Consider the following 14,850-nt stretch of genomic DNA (forward strand, 5'->3'; position numbering starts at 1 on the left):
TGTAAGCAGAGAATACCTCCAAAAGAACCAATATCGAACAACTAGTGTTCGGACAATCAATCAATCAATCAATGGGGAGATAAAGATAGGCACGACGGGTTACAACGGGGACAAAAGTCTGCGTTACCTACCCTTCACTATTTGCAAAGACTAGACAGAATATTTCTATTCTACGTTATTTGCAAACAGAGAATATCTCAAAGAGCACTATTCTTCAAAACAATCAATGTTCGGACAATCAATCAGTGGGGAGATAAAGATAGGCACGACGGGTTTCAACGGGGACAAAAGTCTGCGTTACCTACCCTTCACTATCTGCAAAGGGAGAGAGAGAGACAGTATTTCTACTCCTCCCCGTTTGTAGACAGCGAATATCTCAAAGAGAACAATCAATGAGCACAATCAATGAGCAATACTAGTATTCCAAAGCTTCAAACAATCAATCAATTATTTCGCAATTTGTCGTGTATCACGACCTTACCCGGACCGCGTGGACAGTTTCTCGTCTTCCGCCTCCAGCGCCCGATCGTCCTCTACTCTCCGTATTTGCCGCGGCACTCCTGATGGTTCCCAGTCAGGACCGTAGATCACTCGAGAGAGGTCTGCTCGGAACCAGTGAAGTTCGGATGATCGGCTGCCAGACGAGGGTCTATTGGGCAGGAGCTCTCCCGATCGTTGCAGTCGTTCACTCTGTCGTCAGGACCTCTCCCACTGGATCCACGTGTCTCTGATGGGCCCCACGCTTGGGACGCCAATTGTTAAATGGTAGCGGCAATTTCAGTCGATAACCCTTCAAGTATTGCCCGGCGGTAATCGCCTCTCATACCACTCGATAATTTACCAATGAAAGAGGCAGGCGCCGGAGACTGGAAGGCAGGAAACAAAGTTTTATTCCGTCGGAGCAGAACACATCAGATCAGACAGCAAGGTATCGTCACTAGGTGCTCTAACTGCATCTCTGAGACCTGGTCTCTTATACACAGGTTTATTGCTTTATTACATATGGTACATTCTTATTGAGACTTTGATGTACGGAAAGACATTCCTTGGAACCCCCACTCCAAGCTCGTTCCCACACATATCTACAGTAGAAGTCCCCACCCCACCCACAGTAGGAGATGGCTATCACGCAGCTGGATATTCCGCCACTTCCCGGGGGTGTGTGCAACCGTCCGGGTCTCAGGGGGTAGGGGCTTTGATCCACTGTAATCCCTTTGATGTGGGGTGTTTCCCTTACAGTAGGGGCAATAAACTGCATCCGCAGGGCTAGGTGATGGCCTGGGATCGGTTCGGACAATGGGGCGCAGAGGAAGGGGGTTTATGGCCCGTGTATGAGAGAGCGGGGGTGGCCGGCGCGCGGGGGGATGCTTGCAGCGCCAGGGGAACGCGCTGGCGATCGACAATGAGCGGGAGAGAGAGTGGGGTGCCTAAAATGGCAGCCGTGCGTTCGCTGTGCGTGGCGCTAAGGAGAGGCAAGATGGCGCAGATAATGTTCAGTTTACAAGCTAAATTTCCACAATAGGAGACTTTATTTGGAACATTTCCAGGTGCAGGGCGGCATTAGCTAAACTATATTTGCCTCGAGCACATGGTGGGCTGGCCCTATCCAATATGGAACATTACTATCTGGCGTCCCAGATACTGTGGGTGGCAAAGTGGGTGGAGGAATTACACCTGGCAGACACAGCTGAGCATGGGCCCCCATACACTCTGGAAAAGATCCTTTTTCTCTTTCACCCTTGCAATAGATCGTATGAGCCGCTTTCTCTTCCAGTGCAGATTGCTCAGAGATGCTTTCATTGGGCATTACGACTTACTAGACATGTCATACCATATGCACCATCCATTCAATTGCTAGGTATGCTGAAGGCAGGGGGGCATGTCCAGGGGACGGATATTGTTGAATGGCATAGGGCAGGCATTTTTACTCTGGAGGATCTGTATGTGGAGGGCACGTTGCGACCCTTCCTCTCTATATCTGAAGAGGAGGGTGTCCCACAGGGGCAGTTCTTGAGTCATGCCTCCTGGTTGGCTGTGTTGAGGCAGCAGTGGGGAGATCTTTCGCAGGAACTTCCTACGCATCTCCTTATGCAGTATATACATGTAATAGGGACGGGGCGACACCTTGTTAAATGGTTTGCAGAATCCATTCGGGAACACACCTTGATGGACTTAACACCATTGAAAAATAAATGGGAGATTGATATGGCGCGACCATACACAGACCTGGAAAGGTCAATACTATTAGAAAGCCCCAGACAGATCCCCAGAAACGCACGCTTCAGGCTGATCCAATTTTATGTTGTGCACAGAGTGTACTTATTCCCAGATAAGATTAATAGATACTTTAACAAGGCAGATGCACGCTACCAGCAATGCAAAACTGTAGGGGCCGATCTGTTACATATGCTCTGGTCATGCCCCAAATTACACTCGTATTGGGGGGAGGTGATCCGCTTCCTGAACACGTGCACAGATAGAGAAATACCACAGGACTGGAAGGCATGCATCACAGGGATATTCCCTTGAAACAAGAAGCATAAAGCCTCTTCCAGATTTTTAGACCTGGGTTTGGTTGTGGCTAAAAGGCTTATTACATGCCGATGGAAAGCAAAGGGACCCCCACTGATACAGGCATGGCTGTACTCCATGATCAACTGGCCCAAGGCTAAGGCAGTTTCATTGGTCAGGGAGAACACGTTGGGGCTCCATAAATACCCCATTTCCACGGCATGGAATGTAATGTTGTGCACACTGCAAGGGATGGTGACTCAGGATCACCTGTCTGATGGTCCTAATGTTGACTAAAAATATTCTGAACAAGTGTTGTAATGTGTTTTAAACTGTGATCTAGATTACGTTATATGTATAATATGCCTTCGACAAATTATGTTAATATTTATTGATAATAGATGTGTATATGAGAATGTATAATCGATATGTACACTATGGGTATTGCCTTTCCTCCCGCTCATATGGGTATCCCTGAGCTCTCTCCCTGTCCTTTCAATTGGTTGTTATATGGTTTTAGTTATATTCAAACGACTGTCTGGTCGAAATCTGGTTATAATGACATGGTTGATAAGAAACGCTCCGGAATGCACATATGTAAGTAACATACATGCATACAATACAGTTATCTTGTGCTATGTGGAGGAACTGGACGGTGATTGGAATGATTATATAGATATATATATGTTAGACCACAGGTAAGGATAACCCACGTTAATAAGACAGAATGTATTACTCACATGTTACTATACTGTTTTAATGTACTGAATTCGGTATATGCAAATATAACTACTGGTTCTTTGGAAACAGTTTATCCCTGTCAATATGTTATATCTGTGAAAACCTAATAAACAGATCAGACAAAAATAAAATCACATAGGCATCTCCTCACAGTCACAATGTACATTGACATGCAGTCTGCATGTAAACTGCGCCAATGCAGACACATGCATGGAACACACAGTGAAACCGCAACTCCCCTTCACATTGCAGAGGGACAAGCAACCCCTGCTGCACACAGACGTGTCATGCCCATGATCAATCAATTATGTCAGGGTGGACGAATTTAGGGGCAGTGACTCCCACTCACATACATGTTGCCCATGGTGTGGGACTTGAGTCACAGGGGCATCCCTGCATCATGGTGGCACATAATTGACCCCAAAAGGAGCCCTGTTGTCCCCTGTAGGTCACAAATGGCATCCAAAATGAAATGATCTTGGACATATGTGAAACGCCGAAGAGTGGGATACCCTACTAACTGTGACACACAGAACTGGCAGTTTGAATACGTGACACCCCAAACAGCCTCTCTGCACAGAGGTGACACACCCACCATACATGAACACATCATAAAATCGGCATCAACACATGTCGCACTCATACTTAGCTGAGTGATGTGCCTGTACAGATGAGTGACATGCACTTAGGTTATGTCATCTTGAAATGCATTTATTTGCACGTGTTGTGCCTGTGGTCATACTGTACTGCCCCATGATTGCCAAGGACTATCACAATGTGACGTGCTCATCTGAAGACATTTGCAATGATGGTGTCCCTGCGGGCTATTCCTGCTGCGGCTGCAGTGGAGTGTGGTCCACCTGCCTCATCTTCATCATCATCGTCCGGTGCCTCTGTAACTGGTATCCATGGTGCCTTGCTGCGTACACATATGTTGTGCAACACACAACATGCAACAGTCATCTTGCCCACGATGTCTGGGCAGTCCAGGAGCCTTCCACCTGTGACGTCCAGGCATCTGAAACGTGACTTCAACACACCAAATGTGCATTCCACGATGCTGCTGGTGCGTTTGTGTGCCGCATTGTACTGCCTATGGGACTGTGTGTTCGGGGCTCGGAGGAGTGTCATCATCCAAGTGCAGAGTGAATATCCTTGGTCACCTGTGACAGTGCAGAGAGACATGAGTCAATAGTTGGTTATGCATGATGTGTTGGCAATCTCACTGGTTCATTGGTGTGTGATATGTGTGTGTGACAGGGCACGGGACATACCCGAGCCAGTAAAGACTTCATGGAACAGCTGGTCATCTGACGCTTCTCTGCCCCCTTCTATTGTCTTACAGCCACCAGAGGAACACCCCCGAACGGACGAGTGGACTCCGTACATTCCACAAGACTGGAGGCAAGAAAAAGGACATGGTGCCTTTAATGCGGAGTTCCCATGGACCAAAACCCCTCCCCTGGACGACATCACAAGCGGCGGAAGTTCAAAGGAGAGCGAAACCAGGAAGACAGCGGACGGCGTTTCCCGGGAGGCGGAGAGAGAACCGTAGTGGAGGAGGAAGACGGACCGAGACAAGTGGACGGAAGGAGAGAGAGCAACCCTTGACAAGAGAACCCCGGGAGCGGACCTCAACAAGCCAGGAGGCCAACGTCTCCGCGAAGCGCCCTGCCACGTTCCCAGGGGAGGAGCGTGGCTGGAGCAGGTACGGGGAAAAGTCGCGGGTTGGGTGGGAAAAAGGAGCCTCCATTTGCTGTGACACCGTGAGCCCTGCTAGCCCTCTGTAAATAACCATCACCCCCTTTCGCAGTACCCCTCCCTGAGCACTTAGGCACGTCTCCCAGAAAACGCGAGTCGTCAGAACCAAAACATGGTGTCCCTCACTCCCGGCCCTTCTTCCTACGTTGCAAGGCGACACTCCTAATTGTTGATTTTCTTTTCTTTTTGAGTCAAACCGGACTGAGAATCCTGGCCGGACAAACTACTTAAGAGGACACCCGCACAGCGTACACTGAACTTTGTTTGCCGTCCAGATAAGTGGGACTCGCCAATCTTTCTGTATAATTTCGGAAGCCAAGACTGTCCAGCCTACTGTGTGCAATAAAACCCTCCTGATAACTGATTAGCCTGGTCCTGCGTATCTGTCACCACAAGCCCGTTACACTGGTGTCAGAAGTGGGATATAACATCTCAGCCCATCTGTATGGAAAAGATGGACGCCCTCATTCAACACCTCGTTCAGGGACAGGAGAAACTGGAATGGGCTGTTCAAAGACAAATGACGTCGGCCCAGGCAGACCGGGATCTGTTTCAGAACACCATAACCGCGCAGATGGAGAGTCTACAGAAGGCCGGGGCGGTCCCGTCCCTCTCGGTGCCTATAGACCGGCGTCCCCTTTCCGTTCCTAATCCATCCGGGGTAGCATTACAGAAATACCTCCCAGGGGAAGATCCCGATGTCTTTTTAATGAATTTGGAAAGAGCCGCCAGAGCCTTAGGTTGGCCAGAAGAGAAATGGCCGTTCTTTTTGGCTCCCCTGTTGACGGGTGAGGCGCAGTTTGCCTATCAGGTGGCTAACCCCTCGGGAACTGTTCCTTAAAACACCATTAAAGAGATTATCCTTGACCACCTTGGTCTTGATGGAGAGGCATACCGCCTCCGATTCCGGAAGGAACGTGGGACACCTGGCGAGAACCCCAAAACATTGTTCTTCCGTCTCAAGATGGCTGCCGATAAGTGGTTGAAACCTGCGACCAGCACGAAAGAGGAGGTGATGACAAAGATTTACCTCGAGCAGTTCATGGAGGCCTTGCCGTATGCCACTCAGAGGTGGCTGAAACAACACCAGGGATTGTCTCTTGAACAAGCCATAGAGATGGCCGCGAATTATGCTCGAGCACAGCCAAAGACCACAGGCGGGGAAGGCGAGAAAATGGTAAAAGGACCGAACACCTACAAAGGGGACAAGAAACAGAAATACGTGCCCGAACCACCTAGACTCAGACCAGGAAGGATTGAGGGGCCTCCCACCCGAGGACCCCAGTGCTTTGAATGTGGGGAATGGGGCCACATCGCCCGACTCTGCCCTAGGAAGCAAACAACCGAGGAGCCAATGGAGGTCGGCTACCTGCCAAGAACCATACTGTATTCAGCCGAGATGGGGAGCTCCTTCTATGTGAGTTTACGGATGAACGGTAGGACTGTAAGAGCACTGTTAGATTCTGGCTGCCGACAATGGTACAAAAACGACTCGTCCTCCCTAACCAGTATATATACGGCGCAGTGGTACACATCCGCTGCATACACGGGGATGTGAGACCTTACCCTCTTGCCCAGGTAACCATACACCCCATTGACAAAGAGCCCTGTACAGTACAGGTAGGGGTGGTGGAATCTCTACCCGGGGAGGCGATACTGGGGTTGGATAATCCGGGATTCATGTCTTTGTTCAAAGGGTCTATGGCCACGTCCCCTTTGAGAAGCAGGGAGGCCGTGGCGGTTCTCCTGTCTCCTGAACCGTGGGTCCTAGACCGCAGTTTCCGCTTCGCCCAGACCAATGATACTACCCTGCTTAATACCAGAGAGAGCGCCCATATGTCCCAATCCCAGGGGATCAAAAAGTACCCACGATTCATGATAAAAAACGATCTCTTGTACCGGGAGGGGGCCGAGGGAGAGACCCCCCAGTTGATAGTCCCTGTGTCTTTCCGGGAGCAGGTCCTTTTCTTTGCTCATGCCCACCTCACAGCCGGACACAGTGGCAAGGAGAAAACCACTGACAATATAATACGTTACTTCTACTGGCCCGGGGTTTATAAAGACGTCTACAATTATTGTATGAAATGTGAGATATGCCAGAGAAAAAACGTACATCGCCCCCCTGCAGCTCCGTTACAGCATTTGCCCTCCATTGGAACACCATTTGAAAGAGTGGGAATGGATTTGATTGGACCACTGCCGAAATCATCTAAAGGCCACTTATACGCCCTGGTGGTTGTTGATTATGCCACTAGATTCATTGAGGCTTTCCCGTTAAGAACCCCGACGATGGCTCACATTGCCGAGAAATTTGTGGAGCTTTTCTCCAGGGTAGGATTTCCTAAAGAGATCCTAACCGATCAAGGCACACCCTTCACATCCAAACTAATGAAGGAAGTCTGCAAAACCCTGGACATACATCACTTACGGACCTCGGTTTATCACCCGCAAACAGACGGTGTCATCGAGAGATATAACCAGAGCTTAAAGACCACACTGAAGAAGATGCTCACGGCTGAGGGTCCGGATTGGGATCGTCTGTTGCCTCTAGCCTTGTATGTGTTGAGGGCACAAAAACAGCCGTTTAGGCTGTTTAGCTTTTGAACTATTGTACGGACGACATCCAAGGTCCTTGTTAGAGATGACCAAAGACGTCTGGGAATCCGAAGGAGAACAGGAGCAAAGGTCATTACTGGAATACACACACCAACTCTGGTCCAAAGTGGGGAAACTACGGACCCTAGCCTACTCGAATCTGGAACAACAGAGGGTAAAACAACGACCGTACAGGATCCCTGCGGCCCGACGAGAGGCCATAAAGAAAGAAGTCCGTGACATGCTGAACTTAGGGGTCATGCAGCCATCAAAGAGTGATTGGGCTTCGCCTATTGTGATGGTCCCTAAACCGGATGGGTCAAGACCTTTTTGTATGGACTTCCACGCACTGAATGCCATCTCAACGTTCGATGCCTATCCGATCCCACGGGTAAACGAACTGATAGAAAAACTCGGAGACGCTGTGTTCATCACCACGCTTGATCTCACAAAGGGGTACTGGCAGGTGCCCCTTAGAGACGTAGACCGGAAGAAGACAGCCTTTATAACCGAAGAAGGACTATTCAAGTTCACTGTCCTTCCCTTCGGGCTCCATGGGGCACCCGCCACCTTTCAACGCCTAATGAACACCATCCTGCAGCCCTATCCAACATTCTGTTTAGCATATCTTGATGACATCGTCATATACAGTAAAAGCTGGGAAGAGCACTTGCAACACCTGCAGACAATCCTTACCGCCTTACAGAAGGCAGGCCTGCACATAAACGCCAAGAAGTCTCGAGCCGCGTTACACAGGGTAAACTATCTGGGTTTTGTATTAGGAGACGGTACCATTTCTCCCCAAACAGAGAAAATAAGGGCCATTGAGGGTACCCCCTTTCCCCAATCAAAGAGAGACCTGCGAGCGTTCCTGGGTCTCATAGGGTACTATAGACGGTTTATACCCCGCTTTTCCGAAATAGCCGCCCCTCTTACCTACCTTCTCCAAAAAAATGCAAGACCCCGAGACCTTCTATACCCTTCCCCTGAAGCTGTAAGAGCTTTCTCAGACCTGAAAACCGTCATAACTACTCAGCCGGTATTAGCATCCCCCGACTTCTCCAAAACCTTCGTCCTTGCCACCGACGCCTCCAATGTAGGTCTAGGAGCAGTCTTGTCACAGGAAGGGGAGGACGGTTTAGAACATCCAGTGCTCTTCGTTAGCCGAAAGCTCTTTCCTAGGGAAATGAAATATCCGACGGTGGAACGCGAGTGTCTGGCCATAAAATGGGCTGTCGACAAACTGCAGTACTATTTGGAAGGGAAACCATTCACACTGTATACAGACCATGCCCCTTTGAGATGGATGTACCAGAACAGGAGCCTAAACCCCAGAATCCTGCGCTGGTTCCTGTCTTTACAACCATATGCTTTTACAGTGAAACATAGGAAGGGGAAAGACAATGGTAATGCCGACTACCTCTCCAGGGTCTTTCCTCTCCCCGAACGGGAGACGCAAGGGGGGGAGGAGTGTGACGGGGCACGGGACATACCCGAGTCAGTAAAGACTTCATGGAACAGCTGGTCATCCGACGCTTCTCTGCCCCCTTCTATTGTCTTACAGCCACCAGAGGAACACCCCCGAACGGACGAGTGGACTCCGTACATTCCACAAGACTGGAGGCAAGAAAAAGGACATGGTGCCTTTAATGCGGAGTTCCCATGGACCGAAACCCCTCCCCTGGACGACGTCACAAGCGGCGGAAGTTCAAAGGAGAGAGAAACCAGGAAGACAGCGGACGGCGTTTGCCGGGAGGCGGAGAGAGAACCGGAGTGGAGGAGGAAGACGGACCGAGACGAGTGGACGGAAGGAGAGAGAACCCCGGGAGCGGACCTCAACAAGCCAGGAGGCCAACGTCTCCGCCAAGTGCCCTGCCACGTTCCCAGGGGAGGAGCGTGGCTGGAGCAGGTACGGGGAAAAGTCGCGGGTTGGGTGGGAAAGAGGAGCCCCCATTCGCTGTGACACCGTGAGCCCTGCTAGCCCTCTGTAAATAACCATCACCCCCTTTAGCAGTACCCCTCCCTGAGCACTTAGGCACGTCTCCCAGAAAACGCGAGTCGTCAGAACCAAAACACGGTGTCCCTCACTCCCGGCCCTTCTTCCTACGTTGCAAGGCGACACTCCTAATTGTTGATTTTCTTTTCTTTTTGGGTCAAACCGGACTGAGAATCCTGGCTGGACAAACTACTCAAGAGGACGCCCGCACAGCGTACACTGAACTTTGTTTGCCGTCCAGACAAGTCGGACTCCCCAATCTTTCTGTATAATTTCGGAAGCCAAGACTGTCCAGCCTACTGTGTGCAATAAAACCCTCCTGATAACTGATTAGCCTGGTCCTGCGTATCTGTCACCACAAGCCCGTTACAGTGTGACTGTGTGATTCCTGTATGACATTGACGGCTTGTTGCAAATGAGCAGCATCAATGTGTATTACGTAGCCTCACTGTTGTTTCTCCCTCCCCCAAGCCTATTCACTAGTGTGTGCAGCGCGGTTGCATCACTTGCACCCCTACGGCACACCATTGTCATGCCCGTCTGCGCATGTCCACAAGCCTGACAACAATACAGTGATGTTGTGCGCTGAAGGTGTGCTGCCACGTGTGTGTAGGCCTATGGTAAGGACAGAGCGGACACAGATGTAGAGTTCATGCCAGGCTGAACTCGCCCTGCGGTTGAGGGTAGACCTTTGGCTCATGCTGCGGAAATAGCGACGCACACAACAGTTGGCATGTATGATCCCGGACCCCGGGCGGGCTTGCTCACCCTTGTGTACTCTTCGGCCAAGGCCGCACTCCGTGGGCATGCTACATAGCAACATTGCACATTGCGTGACATGTGGTGCAGACACTACACCAGAGACACACGCATCAGTTACCTCTTTTTCAAGGCCTAAACTCTACCACACCCAGAGCCACGTGTCGAATGACCACACCCCAACACTGTACTGCCGTATGCCAGTCCACTCACTTACGCTCACAGGGGGGTCCAATACAGCAACATGTCCCAGGTCTACCCCACTGCCTGAGGTGACAAGGTTGCGTACGCTGTACACAGCACAATGTGATGAGGTATGGCCCGGGGCCATCGTGCATACATATTGACCACACGGACACACTGAGATAATTTGTGGAACTGGCTACGGGCACGTGCGCCGGGCACTTTTTATTGCCTGGGTCACACATCCAGTGATGCCTGTGCTGGATTGGTTTTTGGGAATTGTAAGCAACCCCTCAGGGATTCGTTGGTGTTGGCAACAACTACAACAGTGATCAGACAATCAGAAGTTCAAAGTACAAACAGCAAGGGTCCATGACTTGAGCTGCACAGAGTTAGTGGCCCCGGATGCACTACGGCCGGCACAGGCACACCCGCAAGGAACGTTGACTTGTGGTGCACTGAGATAGGGCAAGGAGAGCTGAATGGGTCCTCGTTGATCTCCAAAGAGTATGTCACGGACTGTTATGGGGGAGAGTGGAAGGTGTCCATCCAGGGTGTAAGGCAGAGGGCAGAGGCAAGCAGAAACAGGCATTATGGAGGAGTTGAATGCTACAGTCTCCATTTTTCCACCATGTCAGTATCTGCTGCATGATGAAGACAACCCCCAGGCCATAGACTCAGACATCAGCAAAGTTCAACGGGAGAGTGCCAATGACTCCCGTGGCACAGAGTCAGTGGCACCAGAGCTGGAAGGGGATGCAGTCTGCGGTGAGGCCTGTACAATGATGTAAACTCTGTAATGAACAAATCAAGACTCAGTTCCAATTGTGTGTCCTACTCGACTGCAGTGTGTGCCGGAGGCAGTGGTCAGCTTTGGGCACATGGCATTGAAATGGAATGTGATGAAGATTCCTGGTTGACGGAGGTCCCAGAGCTGAGTGGGTGTGCATCCTGCAACAATGCCGTGTCCTGCCAGGGATGGACTGAATTGGATTTGTCTGAGGCCTGCTGGACCGGTGTGTAGGCCTAAGGCAGAAGTCCGCAAGGGCCCACAGACACGTGCGGTTGGAATGCTATGCACAGAGTTGGTGTAACCACATCAAAGGGAGTATAGGGATTTAAACGATGCTATGAATATGTACTCTGCCATCGTGTAATCAAGACTCAGTTCCAAATGTGTAACCTACTTGTCTGCTGTGTATGCTGGTGGAGTGTGTCAACGGGAAAGGAGTACTGTGGGCCTTCCACGCTGAGGCCGCGATGGTCTGAGGGGCTGCCACAGTGACAGGCCTCTGGCTTGGAGCTAGCACAGGCCCGTGGTGGGCACTCTTGGAGACACGCCACTGTCGACAGGTGAGCAGTGAGGAGTAAATGCACGGGGTCGGACGAGACTGGTTCGGGGAGCAGCGGCCCGGGCTGCAGAAGGCTCACAGGATCACAGGCACCGCCGCACATGGCGTCGGCCTCGTGGCGGGGTGAGAGGTGCCGCCCTGGCAGACACTTTGTCTATTCCGGAAGAGAACCATGCCCAGGGCTACGTGCTTTTTATTCACACCCCTACGCTAGCCTGGCATACGCCGGGTAAGCCCACTTGGCACACGCTTACAGGGGGGACGTAACAAGCTACATTTCCATGATCTTCCCCACTGGCTGGGGTGATATGGTTGCGTCCACTGTCCACAACACTATCCAACACCAGCATTATATGTCGACATGGATATGTCTGTGGTCTGCATACTGCAGTCTGTCCAGCACATCCACGCCACACTAGGCAATGTGTGCATTCTCATTCATGGGTCACTTGCCTCCTTCGCACATGCCTGGTTGCCACCTACCTCCACATTCCGCTGGTGTGTGGCTGATGTGCCATGACATTGGTGGCTCATGTACATGGCTAGCCCAGGTTGCCACAGTAAGTTGTGCTGTCGTGTCTGGTGGGTGGGCATGTTGTTTGGCATGTTGTATGTGGGTTTGTTAAATGTGCATTGCCAGAGTTGTGAGTTGCATGATTGTGGATTGGAGGTGTGTGGTGAGTTCATTTGGTACCTACCAACGAGCACTGCATTTCCGTAGGTACCATCCTGGAAGTGCCGGTTGATGATGGACTGTTGGAAGATGTATGGTCATGCACACTGCTTGGGTAATTGGCGACGACATTGGTGAAGAGTCCCCGGTGGTCCACTATTACTTGCACATTGATGGAATGCGTGTGCGGTAATTTTGTGCAGTGTCGGCAAGGCGCACAAGTAGGACATGTGTGCGGTCAATTGCCCCCAACGCGTGTGGGAAGACAGCTATGGCGTAGAAGCCTTGCTTGGTCTCCAGCTGTTCCTGCACAGTGTGTGGGAAGTATAGGTACTGGGGTACCAAGCTGATGATGGCATCCAGGACAGGTTTTAGGAACTTGGATAGGGGTGGCTGTGAGACTCCTCCGACTCTGGCGGTTGTTGGTTGAAAGGTCCCAGAAGCCAACAGGTGCAGCACAGCCAGCAGCTTTATCTGCAGAGGAACTTTGGTTTTCCGCTGTGTTGGTACCGTCAGCCTGTGGGCAATGATGATCATGATGCGGAGGATGGTTGTCCTTTTGATCCTGTAGTGGGCAATGACATACTCTGGTGTTAAGTCTGTGAGGCTAGTGCCTTTGCTGAAGGTCTGCGGTCTTTGTCTGCGCTGCCTCTGTGGTTTTCCCGGGGGGGGCGGTGAGGGTCCTGAGGGGTGGCGGTCCTGAGGGTGATGGCGGTGGGTGATGGGGCCCTCTTGGAGCTCCAAGCTGCATTATGAGTAGCTCCATGGCATCTGTTGTTCTTCAGGTGTGGCTGTGGGCTGGGCTCCCTTTATGCTGCAGGTTGTCATCCGGCTTTGCACCAGGTCAGAGCAGGTGTTAATTTCCTGCTGCTAACGCGCCTTATGGCATGTTATGTGCTCTTATTGACAATCTGGCTGGTCGTTGATAATGTTGGTAAGTGGTGTTGTCACGGATTTTTGCTCGGGAACGCCTCCTCTGCATCTCATTAGCGACACTTGTAATCTGTGGCTATGTTTTTTGAGGATGCTATCGCCAGAAAACTGGTGATATCGGCTGTTAGCACCAGCTTGTGAATGGGGCGATGAATTTATCGCGACTTTGGATGCGCTAAAGTGCCGATAACTCGGCAATAGGTCCTTGAGAATATGGCCCATAGTTTGTAGTTTTCAAGAATGACCCAGCCCAAACTGAAGTACAGAGAGTTGGCAACACATAGACAGAGTTCAGGCATATCAATTCACAACTGCTCATTCTCCTGCGTCACCCCCAAGACCTGGAATGACCTTCCCCTCCAACTCCGAACAGCACTCTCCCTGGAGGACTTCAGAAAGAAACTCAAGACCGGGCTTTTAGACAGAGACACAGTACCTTTAGGGCCCAGATACCCCTAGGGTCAGTGCTGCGCTATACAAATGCTGATTAATTTATTACTGTTAAGTCTACTTCTTTAAACAGCCAGACACTTAAAATATCTCCTTTGCATTGTAAGTATTCAGTACATTTCACAAACCTCACTGACCAACTGAGTAATTAGGTAGCTGTGGAGGAGACCTACCCTACCACAGGCCTTCATATTTGTACATAGGTGGTCACAGTTGGGGGTGGAAAGAGATGGCAAAGAACATTACTTCCTTTGGATACGGCATGCAAGGAAAATGCAGCCTAAAATGTGCTAAGCTTCATTTTTTCTATCACTTAAAACCAAGAGCCAATTTTCACGGATACTGCTCTCGACAAATAAAACAAATAAAATTATAGCCTATACCTGAAGGCTCTTTTCACCAATTATGATAATGGTTTGGTTACTAACAATAGCACTCATCAACTTAAACCAGGTTAGTCATTCCCTCACCGATTCTTGTATCAGTTGAGATTCTATTTATAGTGAATGATTTGCAATATTTATTTATCTTATTTTATTCCATGCCCCATCCCTTCAGTTGCTTTGTTTCACATCACTACTTCCCGGGTGTTAGTTTCTTCTATTACAGTTGCATATCCTGGAGAAAGATTACGTCACAAGGGCAAAGGTGATATCACTAACCATCGCTCCGGCAAAATCCTATGGGTGTATGCATCTGCAAAGCTTTATAGATATCCTTCCATAATCTCCATCTGGGTGAAACCAAATGACCGTGGCCAAATATATATAAAATCGTATCATTAGCCTAGAATGCGAACATGATCTATTTGCCATATTCGCAAGTTTCTTTAAATTCCCTGATAATTCTATTTTCTTTAGTAGGGAGCGCCAGTATGAGGATGAACAGGAAAAAAA

At 50.1% G+C, this 14,850-nt stretch overlaps 1 protein-coding gene across 1 annotated transcript in view; it reads left to right on the forward strand.

The window, feature by feature from the left end:
• LOC146858066 (uncharacterized) overlaps positions 1–4,807 on the forward strand; it is a 167,336-nt gene extending 162,529 nt beyond the window's left edge. The window contains exon 5 of the mRNA XM_085647097.1: positions 4,598–4,807. Within this exon, the coding sequence (XP_085503223.1) occupies positions 4,598–4,807 (210 nt within the window). The remainder of the gene's footprint in view (positions 1–4,597) is intronic.
• Positions 4,808–14,850: the final 10,043 nt, after the last annotated feature.

This window comes from Triturus cristatus, chromosome 3_2 (genome assembly GCF_964204655.1).
Source record: "Triturus cristatus chromosome 3_2, aTriCri1.1, whole genome shotgun sequence".
NCBI lineage: Eukaryota > Metazoa > Chordata > Amphibia > Caudata > Salamandridae > Triturus > Triturus cristatus.